Source organism: Ixodes scapularis, unplaced genomic scaffold (genome assembly GCF_016920785.2).
Source record: "Ixodes scapularis isolate PalLabHiFi unplaced genomic scaffold, ASM1692078v2 ptg000137l_1___fragment_3__unscaffolded, whole genome shotgun sequence".
NCBI classification, from domain to species: Eukaryota; Metazoa; Arthropoda; class Arachnida; order Ixodida; family Ixodidae; genus Ixodes; species Ixodes scapularis.
Genome location: NW_024609920.1, coordinates 1,528,349 through 1,544,280, shown reverse-complemented (window position 1 = coordinate 1,544,280; position 15,932 = coordinate 1,528,349). Strand labels below are relative to the sequence as shown.

General features: G+C 47.6%; 1 protein-coding gene, 1 long non-coding RNA gene and 1 pseudogene across 2 annotated transcripts; all 3 read left to right on the top strand.

Annotated features, from left to right (window-relative positions):
- The first annotated feature begins 4,140 nt into the window (after positions 1–4,140).
- On the top strand, positions 4,141–4,852 carry LOC115330009. The gene is made up of 3 exons (XR_006076954.1): positions 4,141–4,173; positions 4,257–4,325; positions 4,431–4,852. It is a non-coding gene; the product is annotated as an uncharacterized LOC115330009 (long non-coding RNA).
- Positions 4,853–4,920: 68 nt separating this feature from the next.
- On the top strand, positions 4,921–14,345 carry LOC120846554. Its single transcript, XM_040218362.2, has 5 exons — positions 4,921–6,107; positions 6,195–6,269; positions 6,357–6,431; positions 14,105–14,179; positions 14,267–14,345. Exons 1-5 carry the CDS (start codon positions 6,076–6,078, stop codon positions 14,343–14,345), a joined length of 336 nt encoding a protein of 111 aa, XP_040074296.1. The 5' UTR covers positions 4,921–6,075.
- Positions 10,568–12,333, top strand: LOC115309291 (annotated as a pseudogene).
- Positions 14,346–15,932: the final 1,587 nt, after the last annotated feature.

Below are 15,932 nucleotides of genomic sequence, written 5' to 3'. Positions count from 1 at the left end.
CCAGTCTCCGGAGTCTCGAAAACAAACGTTCCGCTTCAGCGCTGCTAACGAACATGGTGGCCACGATTTGCAGCAGGCGGGTTACATTAGGATACAAGGCCTCTGGGCAAATGCAAGTTGCCTGTACCGCCCAGACGCGTTAAGGGCCGCCCACACTAGCGAGAAAACGCGCGCGGCGCGCCGATCGCGTTGAAAACGCCTTCCGAAATATCGGTTGAATCCTCGAGATCTTGCGGGAAATCATGCGTTCGCTCGAGTGCTTCAAGAGTGCGCGAGGCCTCCTGTGCTGTCACGCGACATTCGCGGCGGCAGAACTCTATCTAGTGTGGTGTTCAGGATGCGGGACGCGCCTTCCCGCGATCGGCGTGCGACGCGCGTTTTCTCGCTGGTGTGGGCGGCCCTTTAAGTGGTGGGGTCCCTCCACATCTGTGTCAAAACTTGTACTTCCCCAGGAAGTTCATTTAACAAAACGAACGCTCCGCCCAGGCTGGATATTAGCTCGAAATCGAGGCTTGCGACACAAAGACCGGCGTCGTTGGCCACAACATCACTCTCGCCTAGGGTGGACGATGCTGCCTGACGTGAATGTGCCAACTCTGTTGGAGATATTGATGGCACGCTTGAAGTTGTAGGTCAATAATCAATCTTTGAAAAAGCATCAAGCGACAGCTTGACTCTTGAACTCTTTTTTGAAAGTTTATATACGTAAAGGAAGTTCCACGACTCACATGCTAAACGCAAGCACGTAAACATTACCCACTGCAGCGATTTAAGGCTGAAGTCCATGGGACGAATACGCCGCAAAACATCGACGCCCGGCGGCTTTTGCTCAGCGCGTGGCATCAGCACAGTGGCTGCTACGTCGCGCGCAAAGCGAGCGTGCCGTAGGGCGACGTTCGTCAGATATTCATCGCATAATTCGCTTCAAGTCAACTATACCCATTTTCACCTCAAGAACCATAGTAAAAAAAGTCTGGCATTTCGCGCAGTATTACTGATTTCCCCCTTTATGTAGAGAATTAAGATATATGTAAGTGAATCGTAGACTAGATACGTGTTATCTTATCAACACATACACGTTCCAAACTCCAAAAGCATCGCTTTTTCCTCCGACAACCAAATCTCGCAAGAACTACTTCGCGCCGCATATGAACAATGCGCAAAACTTGCTTTTTTCTTGAGGTGAAAATGGGTATGGGTGCGCTTTGAAACCAAGTGATTAATAGCATTCCAAAGCTCCTTCAACAGCGCATATGCTGTCACTTTTCTCTCTTGTTTCTTTCCTTTCTTGTTTTTTTTTTTCAAAGTTGTGAATGTTTTTGTGTGTGTGTTCTTTTTTTGCATTTTTGTTTGAAGCTAAACGAGTACAGGCAAGTAAAACGTAAAAAAAAACGGGACAAAAAAAAACCGCTAAGCTGTTTGCTATTTTGTCGTCCCGTTTCCTCCTCATTGTGGGGTTCGTAAAGTCAAAGTATTGCTATTTTGAGATTTTCTTGCGCTGCCCTGAAATTGTCATCGAGTCCTTGACACTCAAAGGGTGGGGGAACTTTAGTTAAGCCGGCTGCAATTCTTGAAGCGAGGCCAGTGTCCTTCGAGGTAAGGATTTCCCGGCATTTGTGACGTCGGGAGCTGAGCCCTTCTCATCTGCGGGCCTGAAGAAAAGCTTCGGTTACTAAAATGGCCGAGTTTGGAGAGAGCTAGCTGTTCCAAAAGCCGAAGCCGGAGATGTGTTTTTCACCCAGTCCACGGACAGCGTCGTTTTCTTCGTTTTGCTTTGGTATGTTGTGGGCACGGCCCCTCGCCGTAATAAGTTGCGAAACGGTAAAGAAGAGGTAAAGAGGACAACATGAAATTTGGGGAATGTTCCAATTCTTGAACACCCCCCCCCCCCCCCCCCCCCCGCCGTCCTCTGGCTACGCCACTGGTGTGCAAAAAGGTTCTTGTTTTCCAAATAAAATTTAGTTGCCAGTAGCGCTCCGAGTTTGCACTACTACTTCTTACAGTTCAATTGTTTGTTTCTTCTTGCGCTTCTAAGTATAGATTTATTGCAGCTGACGTCACTTCCAGCTAAACTGTAGATCAAAGCCAACATTGTCGTCTGCCTTGGCGCCATGTCGGAGGCATTCGGCGTCTTATTGTGACAGCAGTAGTGCTGTAAAGTCATAAAGCCGTCAATACTTCAGCTTGGGCGAGTTGGTTAAACATGCTAATACTTCGCAGCGCACAACAGACAACACACCATCAAAACAGATACACACAAAGAAACAACACTCACGCAGCGCTGCGTGAGTGTTGTTTCTTTGTGTGTATCTGTTTTGATGGTGTGTTGTCTGTTGTGCGCTGCGAAGTATTATCATAAAGCCGTCTTTGTATAACAACATTTCAGAATATTTTCTTGACCTAGTCAATCGCAAAAAAGTTATTCACCTGACACGAAGTGCAGTCCATAAACCCATAGTTAGGGTACGAAGCTTTTATGTCAAGATCATAGAGTCAACATAATAATCTAAAGCGAAAAGTCCCAAGCGTTTCGCCGCGACGGTTGGGCGATGCATAGACGCGGACATCGGCGGCCCCATTTGGCGGTCCCTATGATCTCATATCGCTGGCGACGCATATGCACAAAGGAGCAGCAAAGAATCACCCGTAAATTCCGCACCTTTTTTTTTTACTTTGCAGAAAAACATTTGAATTGTGCGTTGACAAAATTAAATAAAGGTAGGCTGCACCAACTTACTTATTAAGACATCCTCGCCCATCTTCCTTCCAACAAAAAAAGAAAGCACATACGAAAAAAAAAAATAATCTGCGCCGAGCAGCGTCGAACATGCGCCGACTAAAGTCCCTCGATGTTTTTTCACTGCGTTTTACAAGTACCGTCATTCTTTGCCGCGCCGACATCTGTTTCTATTGGAGGAGAGCGATGTCACGTGATTTCCGGAATTCTCGCCACTTCCGTCCGCCATTTGCTTCCAAGCTGCTCGGCTGCTCCGTCCGCTCGCGTGTTTCGTGATACCCGCCGACGACTTTAGCTCGACGTTCTGGTGTTTCTGAACCGTAATGAGGCCAGTAAAGTAGTAAGCGTTTGTGTTAGATGACGGGGTGTTGCGCTTTTGGGTGCAGCCAGAGTACTGGTAGAGGAAAAAATTTGTTCGCCATTCTGCTTCGGAAAGCCGATCTGAAGAGGCAGAAGGCATGGCTCCACATGATTGGGAGGAAAAACTTCGTCCCTACCAGAAGCAGCAAGCTTTGTGAGGTGAGCATTTCTGGGCTAGTTATTTCTTCCACACACGTTCACATAGGTACACATGCAATGTTTTTCCTGACGCGCCTGACTGCCGAACTCGGTCTCAGCTGAAATGCGGACTCGGTGCTCTGCCGTTTTAGCCCGTTGTTTTTCACTCGAAAACCCGGTTGTTCGCCGGCAAAGTTTTTCGCGTAGTCTGAGTTTTTAAGGGACACGATATGAATAGATGAAGCCGCCGATTGGCCGCTTCAGCTGTGAGTGTCTCGCAGTGAACCTCTAGGAAATACGAAAAGCTACTATCGAGGACAACATGAGCCGAAAACGCCTTTCATGTTTCTTTGGCTTACCACCTGTTTTTGAGAGAGCTGTGGTCCGAACTAGGAAGAGAAGGCGAAGTTGAGGAATAATGGAGCTTGTGGGAGTCGCAGAAAGAGGTTGGATCGGGTGTTCCAGCTCGTACTGTCCGCGCGCGTGGAGGGCGTACAATGCGCGGCACTGTTAGCTCAAACAGAGCATCGGTGACTCTACGTCTTTTACTTCCATGGAGTGTTGCTTTGCGCCAAATTTTACCGCTTAGGTTAGCGTCCCAAATTAGCCCTTCCCACCGCGCTAGCAGTTTTGATGACGAACTTTTTATTCCGATAGAGGAAAAAGCGGCGATCACTCTTCTGTACTAACAGTGTGACGCTCTCTACCTCCAAACAAAGTCGAATTTTTTAGTGTTCTCAGTGCACTGTACCGTGAATTGCAAGTTAGCCCTGTTCATTCTCGACAGGACCATTTTTCACCGGATAAGTTTGAACCTCGGATCTGGCAGAGCCATGGCATCAAAAATACTTAAACCAGACGCTGTCACAGCAACTTTAGCCATAGGCCGCCAAAGCCAGTTCGATGACCGTGAGAAAGGGAAATGGGAAACATCCAAGGTAAGTTGACACAGTCAGAGGTGGTGAATTTGCAGTCACTTGGTTGCTAGATTTGGTATTAAAATGCTACCTATTTTAAGCAGGGGAGCCAATGTAGGAGGAAGACAGCATCCAGACGCTTCCATCTCTGCATTCAACTGCTGCTCTCACAGGTGTCGTATTTCCTCCTTCACAGATTATTGAGAATATGCTTGTCCAAGGTGATGAATTAATGCAAGTAGCATTGAACTGCATGCTGACAAAGTTTACAATTTCAGCACAAGCCTTGCCCTCGCACACAGAGGCACAATCCAGCAAAGTGCAAAACTGCGACCAGGAGTCTGTGCCTCAGGCGGGCCCCCCAGTTGGCGAGTCACACGCAATTCCAGCATTTAGTAGCCGGGCACACGCAGCGACATATGCAGTCACAATCATCCTTTACTCGACCGTGTGCCAGGCGTACTCTGGGCTAATTCTTCTGTTCCTTCTTTTTCGGCTTGTATTTGCCCATCTCAAATGTGGTATGTGCTTTCTGGGGCATTCCTGCAACAACTGACTATCCTGCCATGCGTATATGTGCGGTATGTACCGAGGACATCGTAAAAAAGTATTGGAATTTATGTCAGCAGGCTCTTCTGTGCTTTGGGTAAGTGTTGATTTGCACCATACATGCGTCCCTGCCAGGGGCGGATGCAGGAATTTTTTGAGGGGGGGGGGGGGGGTCAGCGTACCATACGTTTAGGAACCCCCTCCCCCTCGTTTCACGTCCTAAATTTTACACACGCAAAATTCAAGAGGGGGGTCAGGACATCCGGACCCCCCCTCTAAATCCGCCCCTGGTCCCTGCTGTAATGAACAGCGTGAGTGGAATTTAACTGCCTGCTGATAAAATTCCCGGCTTCAGCACGAGCCTTGCCCATACTCACAGCCGCCCACTCCAGCGAGATGCAAAGCTGCGACTGGGAGTTTGTGTCCAATGCGGATGCTGCAGTTGCTGAGTAACATGATGGCCAGACACAAATGCTGCATGACATTGTTAGTGCGAGTACAACTGCGGCACTCTTTGCATTTTACTTTGAATTAGTAAATGCTGGCACCAAATAATAGGGTGCAACTTTGTGCCCGATATGAACATTTTTCATCCCTTGTTTGCATTAACAGTGTCGCACTTTGTTAGGTCAGAACAATCCTTAACACCAGTGGGGTGAGGCGTACGGAATTCATGCCATAAACCGATCTCACCAGCCAGTTTGACTACGCGCCACAGCTTTCGCAATGCATTGAGGGAACTTCAGTCTTTCTGCACGTGCCCGAAACACTGGAACTCTGCGCGTGAGACAGCACAAGCCGTTTCGGGCACCACCGTCTACCTATTGTGAACTAAAGTTATGGCGGCTTCATGCATGCGCCGAACGTTTGGTGAGGTGGGTCTATTGGTGGCAGGACGACAACAATTTCTTTCTTTTTGTCTTTATTGGTCCCTCTCAAAACAAATGCATTTCTGTGACCAATGACTACTCTGCCATACAAATGTCTGCTGCATGCACCATATTGTGGGGTTTCATTTTGTGCCTACAAAATTTACAGGTTCACTGCAAGTCTCAATACAAAAATCGAAAATCGGAGGCTCCATCCTAATAAGAACTCTTGGTCAGTGCTCTGTGCTTAAACAAAGTAGGTCAATGCCAAAGGGTGCAATATTGCTTTTGCATGAAATTACACACAGAACATATAAGAGCTTTATGCCCATTCTCGATTAATGCTGCAGGGAGCAGCTCCCTCCACAATTATGAGCATTCCTTATAAAAGTACAAATGGCAGCCGTGTCTAGAAGTGAACGACAGGACTGACGCTGGCTGTTGTCTTTGTTCGATACTCAGGAGCGGTTCCCTCATTCCTGGCAGCAGGCTCCTCCGTCCAGCCATGTACATCGCAGGGGACGACTGCCTCAAAGGGTGAGACGTTTCCCTGATTGAATGACAGCCATGTGTAGAAGTGAACGACAGGACTGATGCTGGCTGTGCTCTTTGCTCGCTACTCAGGTGCGGTTCCCTCATCCCTGGCAGCAGGCTCCTCCATCCAGCCGTGTACACCGCAGGGGACGACTGCCTCGAAGGGTAGGACATTTCCCTGAACGAATGACAGTCGTGTGTAGAAGTGAACAACAGGACTGACGCTGGCTGGGCTCTTTGCTCGCTACTCAGGAGCGGTTCCCTCATTTCTGGCAGCAGGCTCCTTCTTCCAGCCAGGTACACCGCAGGGGACGAGTGCCTCGAAGGGTAAGGCATTTTCCTGAATGAATGACACTCGTGTGTAGAAGTGAACGGTAGGACTGATGCTGGCTGTGCTCTTTGCTTGCTACTCAGGTGCGGTTCCCTCATTCCTGGAAGCAGCTGCTCCCCCGTCCAGTCATGTACACCTCCCCTGGGTCCAATAGGTCAATCAATTCCTGGTGCTCCCCTTCTTCGTCATCGGTTGCCCAGATTCGTCGCCAGAAAGTAATCGCCTGATCAACATCAATGTTCTCGTCCATCTCCTTCTGGTCTTCGTCAAGTTTCCGGCAGAAGGCAGACCGATTGAGCTTGAACAGCGTGTTCGTTTTCCGATACTCAATCCGGTTTGCCGCAGTGATCGGTTTTTTGTGAAAAACTGCCCTTTCCTCTTCGATCTGGTCCTCAAGCTTCTTCAACTGGTCCTTGTTGTTAGAGTGGTACTGGTTGGCTTTGCAAATTCGTTTTAATGCTCTCAAGGGAGCCTTGTTCTGTTTGACTGGTGACAATTTACAGCTGTTGACTAAGCTCCTTGATCTTTATTTTAATGGCCTCCTTCCAGTTCAACTTCCTTTTGTCACCTCCTCATATGTCAGCTGGCAAGCGCAGATCAAATCATTCAGCTCTGTTAGAATATTCACCTTCTTTTCCAGCTCAATCCCGATGACCTGATAGTTTACTTCCTGACTGTATACCTTTCTTGTTCTCTTTCGGTCAGTTTGGCGATTAAGGGCCAGCTCAATGTTACTGGCCAGCAGATTCTTTATATTGGTGTACAGTTGGCTGTTTATTATGGTCGCTGGCAACGGCCATTCTCTTTCTTCGGCCACCTGACCACTGCCCGATTCAGTAGGCTGTTGTTAATTTTTGCACTGGGTATGCTTGTTTTTCATCGTTGTCGACGTTACATTCTGGTTATGCTTCCGATTATGCTTGATTGTTAGTTTTGGCCACCAACCATTGGGCATCCGTCCATGTGGTCCTTTACTTCGCTCGATCACCAAGGCCAACCATCTTTCTGGTGTTGTCTCCCTGTCGGCTCGCCTCACAATCGCTGCAAAAGCCACTTCTCTGTCACTGGAAATTCTTATCATCATCGCCATTCAGGTCGGTTAGTGGTCATCGCCGGTTGGATTGGCACTTTTGTTATCATCGGAAATGGCTGCTGGGGTTCGTGCTGAATGCGTCAGTGGCCATTGTACTCGCGAGACGTCGTTGATTTCGGAGGAGTTTTCAGTTTCAACGCTCGGAGAATTTTTATTTAGCGCTTCCATCCCTGTTTGGCAGTGACACAGTCGTTGGTTTTCCGATAAACGCCAGAAATCCAGTATCTCGGCACTCAAAAATAGGAAGCACAACCACCATGGACATCTTTATCTTTTTGAAGTGCTAATAGGAGAAAGGGAGGACACACTTATATGAAGAGAAAGACGAGGACTTGATCACATGCAAGAAAAGCATTCATGGCGTCTTCTCTATTGTAAGAGTGCTGGTAGAGTGGGCTGGAGGGGTATGGTGTGCTCATTTTCTGCTGTGGCATAGTAGGCTGGAAGTGATGCTGTAGGTGCTCTTCTTCACACTTCCATCCTGGATCACTAAAACGGAGCGAAGTAGGCAATGAGCACACCTCCCCCTCTAGCTCACCCTAGTAGCTGTTTCTTTTTGTGTTATCTTTTATTTTAAGCATATTCTCCTAATCACCTGTGGGATGACTTGTTCGACTGCAACATTGATTGCTTCCTAAAAAGATCTTGAATAAAAAAAATCTGCATTGTCTTATCCAAGACACTTTCTTCATATCTTCACTACCATGAATACACAAACTGCATACATATAACATCTGGCAGTTTAATTAAATTGCAACAAAGTTGGGCTCTTCCGATATTTACTATTTATGTGCTTTGCATTTGTGTGAAACGAATTACATTACTTATATTTTACTGCACTGCTCATGAGTTTCAACACTTGTCTTTTGAGATATACAGTATATATAATCGCACGACAAGAGCTGAAATAAACAAAAATGTCTGCACAATGCATGTGCTTCGTGTTGTGTTGTCCTTCCTTCCCCCCAGTCTCGGGGGTTTTGTCTAAAAAAATATCTACGTGGATGTTACAGTGGAAGCTAGGCAGAAAAAAGTAGGCAGAGACATTAAACACGTTCATAACGAATTCCTTGAACGCGATCTAATAAAATTGGTCTTGGATTCGCCGTTTAATGTGGCAAAATAATAAAAGTTGTACGCAACATTTCTTCACTGCACACCTTCAGTTTGCAGTGAAGAATCCAGCAATCAAAAACAGCGAAAGTTGCCAGCTAGAATCCTTTACAGAGTTATTTGAGACCAAACACGGCTTCGCAGTAGAGGTTCGAGGACGAGATTGCCCGTTATCGCATGTGGGGATAGTACGTGCGATGGTGTAACTTCACCCGAAATGTTGTTTGGATCTCGCACCGTCCAAACTCTTCAAGGTCACTACTTTGCACGACGTTTGTTTTCCATCCAAACACTGCTACTAGTACTTATAACAAAATGCGTGTTGAAGTCATGTAGATACACCTCAAAATAATGAGTTCCAGACGCGTTCGCGTCTACACCGTGCACACGTTTGCGTAGCATTACCAACGCTCGCCACGAGGGAGAATGGTTGCAAACAAAATAGAGCTCTCACAATAGCTTAACCATGCGGCTCTATCGACGACGGAACGAAATTTTTACAAGGTATTTGTCTTTATTACAAATATAAATAGTTTACTGTAACGCAGGCGCGCACATATCTAGCATCGCCGAGAGCATTGCTCGCGAAAGCTCTCGCTGCGGTATGATAGGGATTGCGGCAAAATATTGATATATATATGTGCTTTTGCGGAAATAACAGCTTACCTTCGATTCACGTAAGTAACCCGATGATATCCAAATTAATTTCACGCGCTGGAAATTACCAAAACAAGGAAGACTACGCTACTGCTAATCACATAACACAGCGGAACCGCCCTCCTGGCCCCCCGTCTGACGTTAGGAAGCGAATGGCCAGTGTTACCATCTTTTTTTTGCACGCGCCGCTAAATTGAGACCAGGAAGTCACTAAACAGTCGCTAGATTCGCCAGGAAGTCGCTAAAATATTCGCTGAATTCCAAAAGCTTATTAAACCCTTTTAAATAAGTGCACCTTAAATAACCATATCTCAGGTATTTTGATAGGTTAAACTTACACTGAAAAACAAATAGGACGGTTTTTATTTGTTAAAATATTTGTAATGTCTCTTAACCTTTTTGACTGTCGTTCAGGACTGATTTTCATCTGCTGATTGCAACTTTTTTTTCCAGAGCCGCACTTGTCAAGGCTATATCCCTCTTTACCAGTTTAGAGTGAGCACTTTCAAACAAAACCAGGCTTTTCTTAGTGTGCGGACAATACTGCCAACAGCCATGTTCTTAAAAAAAGGATCAAAATGTCTGAAAACTGAATGCAGTTATTCACAGGCAATTCCCAGGTAAAATTATGTCCACTTGACACCTCCCTAAACAGTTCCACAATCTTCTCAACGTTTGGCGGAGAGCACGTGGGTACGTGGGCGCGGGAGAGATGGTCTGCAGGTCCGCATTGTTTACGGTGTAGACATTGTTTTTAAGCGCGCCGCTAAATTGAGCATATATCCCAAGCAAACTCGGCTAGAGGAGCAAAAGGGTTTAGCCCGCGAGCATCTCTAAAATTGTTCAAAATAACAAGATTACGGTTGAACACCGAAGTCGCCAAAAAAGTCGCTAGCCGCTGAATCCAAAAAATCCGTCGCCAAATGTATAGAAAATCGCTAAATCTAGCGACAAAATCGCTAAAATGGCAACACTGCGAATGGCGGCGCTAGAGAGGGAGAGGGGAAAATTTTGGGGGGGAAAAAGGAATCGTAGATGGAAAGGAGGAAAGTTGTCTCTACCTCTAAAAACGAAAAAATATCCAGGGACGTTAGCGCCGACTAGAGTTCCTGTATAGGCTCCCTACGTAGCATATACAGGAACTCTAGCGCCGACTAAAGTCCCTCGATGTTTTTTCACTGCGTTTTACAAGTACCGTCATTCTTTGCCGCGCCGACATCTGTTTCTATTGGAGGAGAGCGATGTCACGTGATTTCCGCAAACGTCGCCACTTCCGTCCGCCATTTGCTTCCAAGCTGCTCGGCTGCTCCGTCCGCTCGCGTGTTTCGTGATACTCGCCGACGACTTTAGCTCGACGTCCTGGTGTTTCTGGACCGTAATGAGGCAAGTCAAGTAGTAAGCGTTTGTGTTAGATGACGGGGTGTTGCGCTTTTGGGTGCAGCCAGAGTTTTGGTAGTAGAAAAAAGTTGTTCGCCGTTCCGCTTCGGAAAGCCGATCTGAAGAGGCAGAAGGCATGGCTCCACATGATTGGGAGGAAAAACTTCGTCCCTACCAAAAGCAGCAAGCTTTGTGAGGTGAGCATTTCTGGGCTATAGGTACCTCTTCCACACACGTTCACATACGTACACATGCAATGTTTTTCCTGACGCGCCTGACTGCCGAACTCAGACTCAGCAAAAATGCAGTCTCGGTGCTCTGCCGTTTTAGCCTGTTGTTTTTCACTCGAAAACCCGGTTGTTCGGCAAAGTTTTTTGCGTAGTCTGAGTTTTTAAGGGACACGATATGAATGGATGAAGCCTCCGATTGGCCGCTTCAGCTGTGAGTGTCTCGCAGTGAACCTCTAGGAAACACGAAAAGCTACTACCGAGGACAATATGAGCCGAAAACGCCTTTCGTGCTTCTTTGGCTTACCACCTGTCTTTGAGAGAGCTGTGGTCCGAACTAGGAATAGAAAGCGAAGTTGAGGAATAATGGAGCTTGTGGGAGTCGCAGAACAAAGGTTGGATTGGGTGTTCCAGCTCATACTGTCCGCGCGCGGGGAGGGCGTACAATGCGCGGCACTGTTAGCGCGAACAGAGCATCGGTGTCTCTACGTATTTTACTTCCATGGTGTGTTGCTTTGCACCAAATTTTACCGCTTAGGTTAGCGTCTTAAATTAGCCCTTCCCACCGCACTAGCAGTTTTGATGACGAATTTTTGATTCCGATGGAGAAAAAAGCGGCGATTGCTCTTCTGTACTAACAGTGTGACGCTCTCTGCCCCCAAACAAAGTCAAATTTTTTAGTGTTCTCAGTGCAATGTCCCGTGAATTGCAAGTTAGCCCTGTTCATTCTCGACAGGACCATTTTACACCAGATCAATTTGAACCTCGGATCTGGCAGAGCCATGGCATCAAAAAACTTAAACCAGACGCTGTCAAAGCCAGTTCGAAGACCACCGCGAGAAAGGGAAATGGGAAACATCCAAGGTAAGTTGACACAGTCACAGATGGTGAATTTGCAGTCACTTGGCTGCTAGATTTGGTATTAAAATGCTACCTATTTTAAAGGCCGACGACCAGACTCGAGATTCTGCAAGGCAGAATACCCTCCTCACCATGGGGGAGGAGGAAACCGGCAACGGTGGGCAGTGTAAAATGGGGGAGAGGAGGAAGCGAGGGAATAGTGGAAAGCGCGAACTGGTCGTCGGTCTTTAAGCAGGGGAGCCAATGCAGGGGGAAGACAGCATCCAGACGCTTCCATCTCTTGATTCAACTGCTGCTCTGACAGGTGCCGTATTTCCTCCTTCACAGATTATTGAGAATATGCTTGCCCAAGGTGATGAATTAAGGCAAGTAGCATTGAACTGCATACTGACAAAGTTTACAATTTCAGCACAAGCCTTGCCCACGCACACAGAGGCACAATCCAGCAAAGTGCAAAACTGCGACCAGGAGTCTGTGCCTCAGGCGGGCCATCCAGTTGGTGAGTCACACGGAATTCGAGCATTTAGTAGCCGGGCACACGCAGCGACAGGCAGTCACAAACATCCTTAACTCGAGAGTGTGCCAGGCATACTCTAGGCTAATTCTTCCATTCCTTCTTTTTCGGCCTGTATTTGCCCATCTCAAATGTGGTATATGCTTTCTTGGGCATTCCTGCAACAATTGACTATCCTGTCATGCGTATATGTGCAGTAAGTACCCAGGACATCATAAAAAAGTATTGGAATTTATGTCAGCATGCTCTTCTGTGTAAGTGTTGATTTGCACCATACACGCGTCCCTGCCAGGGGCGGATGCAAACATTTCCTGAGAGGGGGGGGGGGGGGGGGTCAGGTGTCGGTCAGCGTACCATACGTTTAGGAACCCCCTCCCCCTCGTTTCACGTCCTAAATTTTACACATGCAAAAATCAAGAGGGGGGTCAGGACATCCGGACCCCTCCTCTAAATCCGCCCCTGGTCTCTGCTGTAATGAACAGCGCGAGTGGAATTTAACTCCCTGCTGATGAAATTCTCGGCTTCAGCACGAGCCTTGCCCATACTCACAGCCGCCCACTCTAGCGAGATGCAAAGCTGCGACTGGGAGTTTGTGCCCAATGCGGATGCTGCAGTTGCTGAGTAACATGATGGCCAGACACAAATGCTGCATGACATTGTTAGTGCGAGTACAACTGCGGCACTCTTTGCATTTTACTTTGAATTAGTAAATGCTGGCGCCAAATAATAGGCTGCAACTTTGTGCCCCATATGAACATTTTTCATGCCTTGTTTGCATTAACAGTGTCGCACTATGTTAGGTCAGAACCATCCTTAACACCAGTGGGGTGAGGCGTACGGAATTCATGCCATAGACCGATCTCACCAGCCAGTTTGACTACGCGCCATCGCTGTCGCAATGCATTGAGGGAACTTCAGTCTTTCTGCACGTGCCCGAAACACTGGAACTCTGCGCGTCAGACAGCACAAGCCGTTTCGGGCACCACCGTCTACCTATTGTGAACTAAAGTTATGGCGGCTTCATGCATGCGCCGAACGCTTGGTGAGGTGGGTCTATTGGTGGCAGGACGACAACAATTTCTTTTTTTTTGTCTCTATTGGTCCCTCTCAAAACAAATGCATTTCTGTGACCATTGACTACTCTGCCATACAAATGTCTGCTGCATGCACCATATTGTGGGGTTTCATTTCGTGCCTACAAAATTTACAGGTTCACTGCAAGTCTCGGTACAAAAATCGAACATGGCAGGCTCCATCCTAATAAGAACTGTTGGTCAGCGCTCCGTGCCTAAACAAAGTAAGTCAATGCCAAAGGGTGCAATATTGCTTTTGCATGAAATTACACACAGAATATATAAGAGCTTTATGCCCATTCTCGATTAATGCTGCAGGGAGCGGCTCCCTCCACAATTATGAGCATTCCTTATAAAAGTACAAATGACAGCCATGTGTAGAAGTGAACGACAGGACTGACGCTGGCTGTTCTCTTTGCTCGATACTCAGGAGCGGTTCCCTCATTCCTGGCAGCAGGCTCCTCCGTCCAGCCATGTACACCACAGGGGACGGCTGCTTCAAAGGGTGAGACGTTTCCCTGATTGAATGACAGCCATGTGTAGAAGTGAACGACAGGACTGATGCTGGCTGTACTCTTTGCTCGCTACTCAGTTGCGGTTCCCTCATCCCTGGCAGCAGGCTCCTTCTTCCAGCCAGGTACACCGCAGGGGACGAGTGCCTCCAAGGGTAAAGCATTTCCCTGAACGAATGACAGTCGTGTGTAGAAGTGAACAGTAGGACTGATGCTGGCTGTGCTATTTGCTCGCTACTCAGGTGCGGTTCCCTCATTCCTGGCAGCAGGCTCCCCCGTCCAGTCATGTACACCGCAGGGGACGAGTGCCTCGAAGGGTAAGGCATTTCCCTGATTGAATGACAGCCATGTGTAGAAGTGAACGACAGGACTGATGCTGGCTGTGCTGTTTGCTCGCTACTCAGTTGCGGTTCCCTGATCCCTGGCAGCAGGCTCCTTCTTCCAGCCAGGTACACCGCAGGGGACGAGTGCCTCGAAGGGTAAGGCATTTCCCTGGACGAATGACAGTCGTGTGTAGAAGTGAACGGTAGGACAGATGCTGGCTGTGCTCTTTGCTTGCTACTCAGGTGCGATTCCCTCATTCCTGGCAGCAGGCTCCTCCGTCCAGTCATGTACACCGCAGTCATGTACACCTCCCCTGAGTCCAATAGGTCAATCAATTCCTGGTGCTCCCCTTCTTCGTCATCGGTTGCCCAGATTCCTCGCCAGAAAGTAATCACCTGATCAACATCAATGTTCTCGTCCATCTCCTTCTGGGCTTCGTCAAGTTTCCGGTAGAAAGCAGACCGATTGAGCTCGAACAGCTTGTTCGTTTTCCGGTACTCAATCCGGTTTGCCGCTGTGACCGGTTTTTTGTGAAAGACTGCCCTTTCCTCTTCGATCTGGTTCTTGTTGTTAGAGCGGTACTGGTTGGCTTTGCAAATTCGTTTTAATGCTCTCGAGGGAGCCTTGTTCTGTTTGACCGGTGACAATTTGCAGCGATTGACTAAGCTCCTTCATCTTTATTTTAATGGCCTCCTTCCAGTTCAACTTCCTTTTGTCACCTCCTCATATAACAGCTGGCAAGCGCAGATCAAATCACTCAGCTCTGCTAGAATATTCACCTTCTTTTCCAGCCCGATCCCGATGACCATGATAGTTTACTTCCTGACTGTATACCTTTCTTGTTCTCTTTCGGTCAGTTTGGTGATTAAGGGCCAGCTCAATGTTACTGGCCAGCAGATTCTTTATATTGGTGTACAGTTGGCTGTTTGTTATGGTCGCTGGCAACGGCCATTCTCTTTCTTCGGCCACCTGACCACTGCCCGATTGAGTAGGCTGTTGTTGATTTTTGCACTGGGTATGCTTGTTTTTCATCGTTGTCTACGTTACATTCTGGTTATGCTTCCGATTATACTTGACTGTTATTTTTGGCCACCAACCATTGGGCATCCGTCCATGTGGTCCTTTACTTCGCTCAATCACCAGGGCCAACCATCTTTCTGGTGTTGTCGTCTCCCTGTCGGCTCGCCTCACAATCGCCGCAAAAGCCACTCCTCTGTCACTGAAAATTCTCATCATCATCGCCATTCAGGTCGGTTGGTTGGTGGTCATCGCCGGTTAGGTTGGCACTTTTGTTATCATCGGCAATGGCTGCTGGGGTTTGTGCTGAATGCGTCAGTGGCCCTTGCACTCGCGAGACGTCGTTGATTTTGGAGGAGTTTTCAGTTCCAACGCTCGGAGAATTTTTATTTAGCGTTTCCATCCCTGTTTGGCAGTGACACAGTCGTTGGTTTTCCGATAAACACCAGAAAACCAGTATCTCGGCACTCACAAAATTGGAAACACAACCACCATGGACATCTTTATCTTTTTGAAGTGCTAATAGGAGAAAGGGAGGACACACTTATATGAAGAGAAAGACAAGGACTTGATCGCAAGCAAGAAAAACATTCATGGCGTATTGTAAGAGTGCTGGTAGAGTGGGCTGGAGGGGTATGGTGTGCTCATTTTCTGCTTTGGCATAGTAGTCTGGAAGTGATGCCTGTGGGTGCTCTTCTTCACACTTCTATCCTGGATCACTAAAATGGA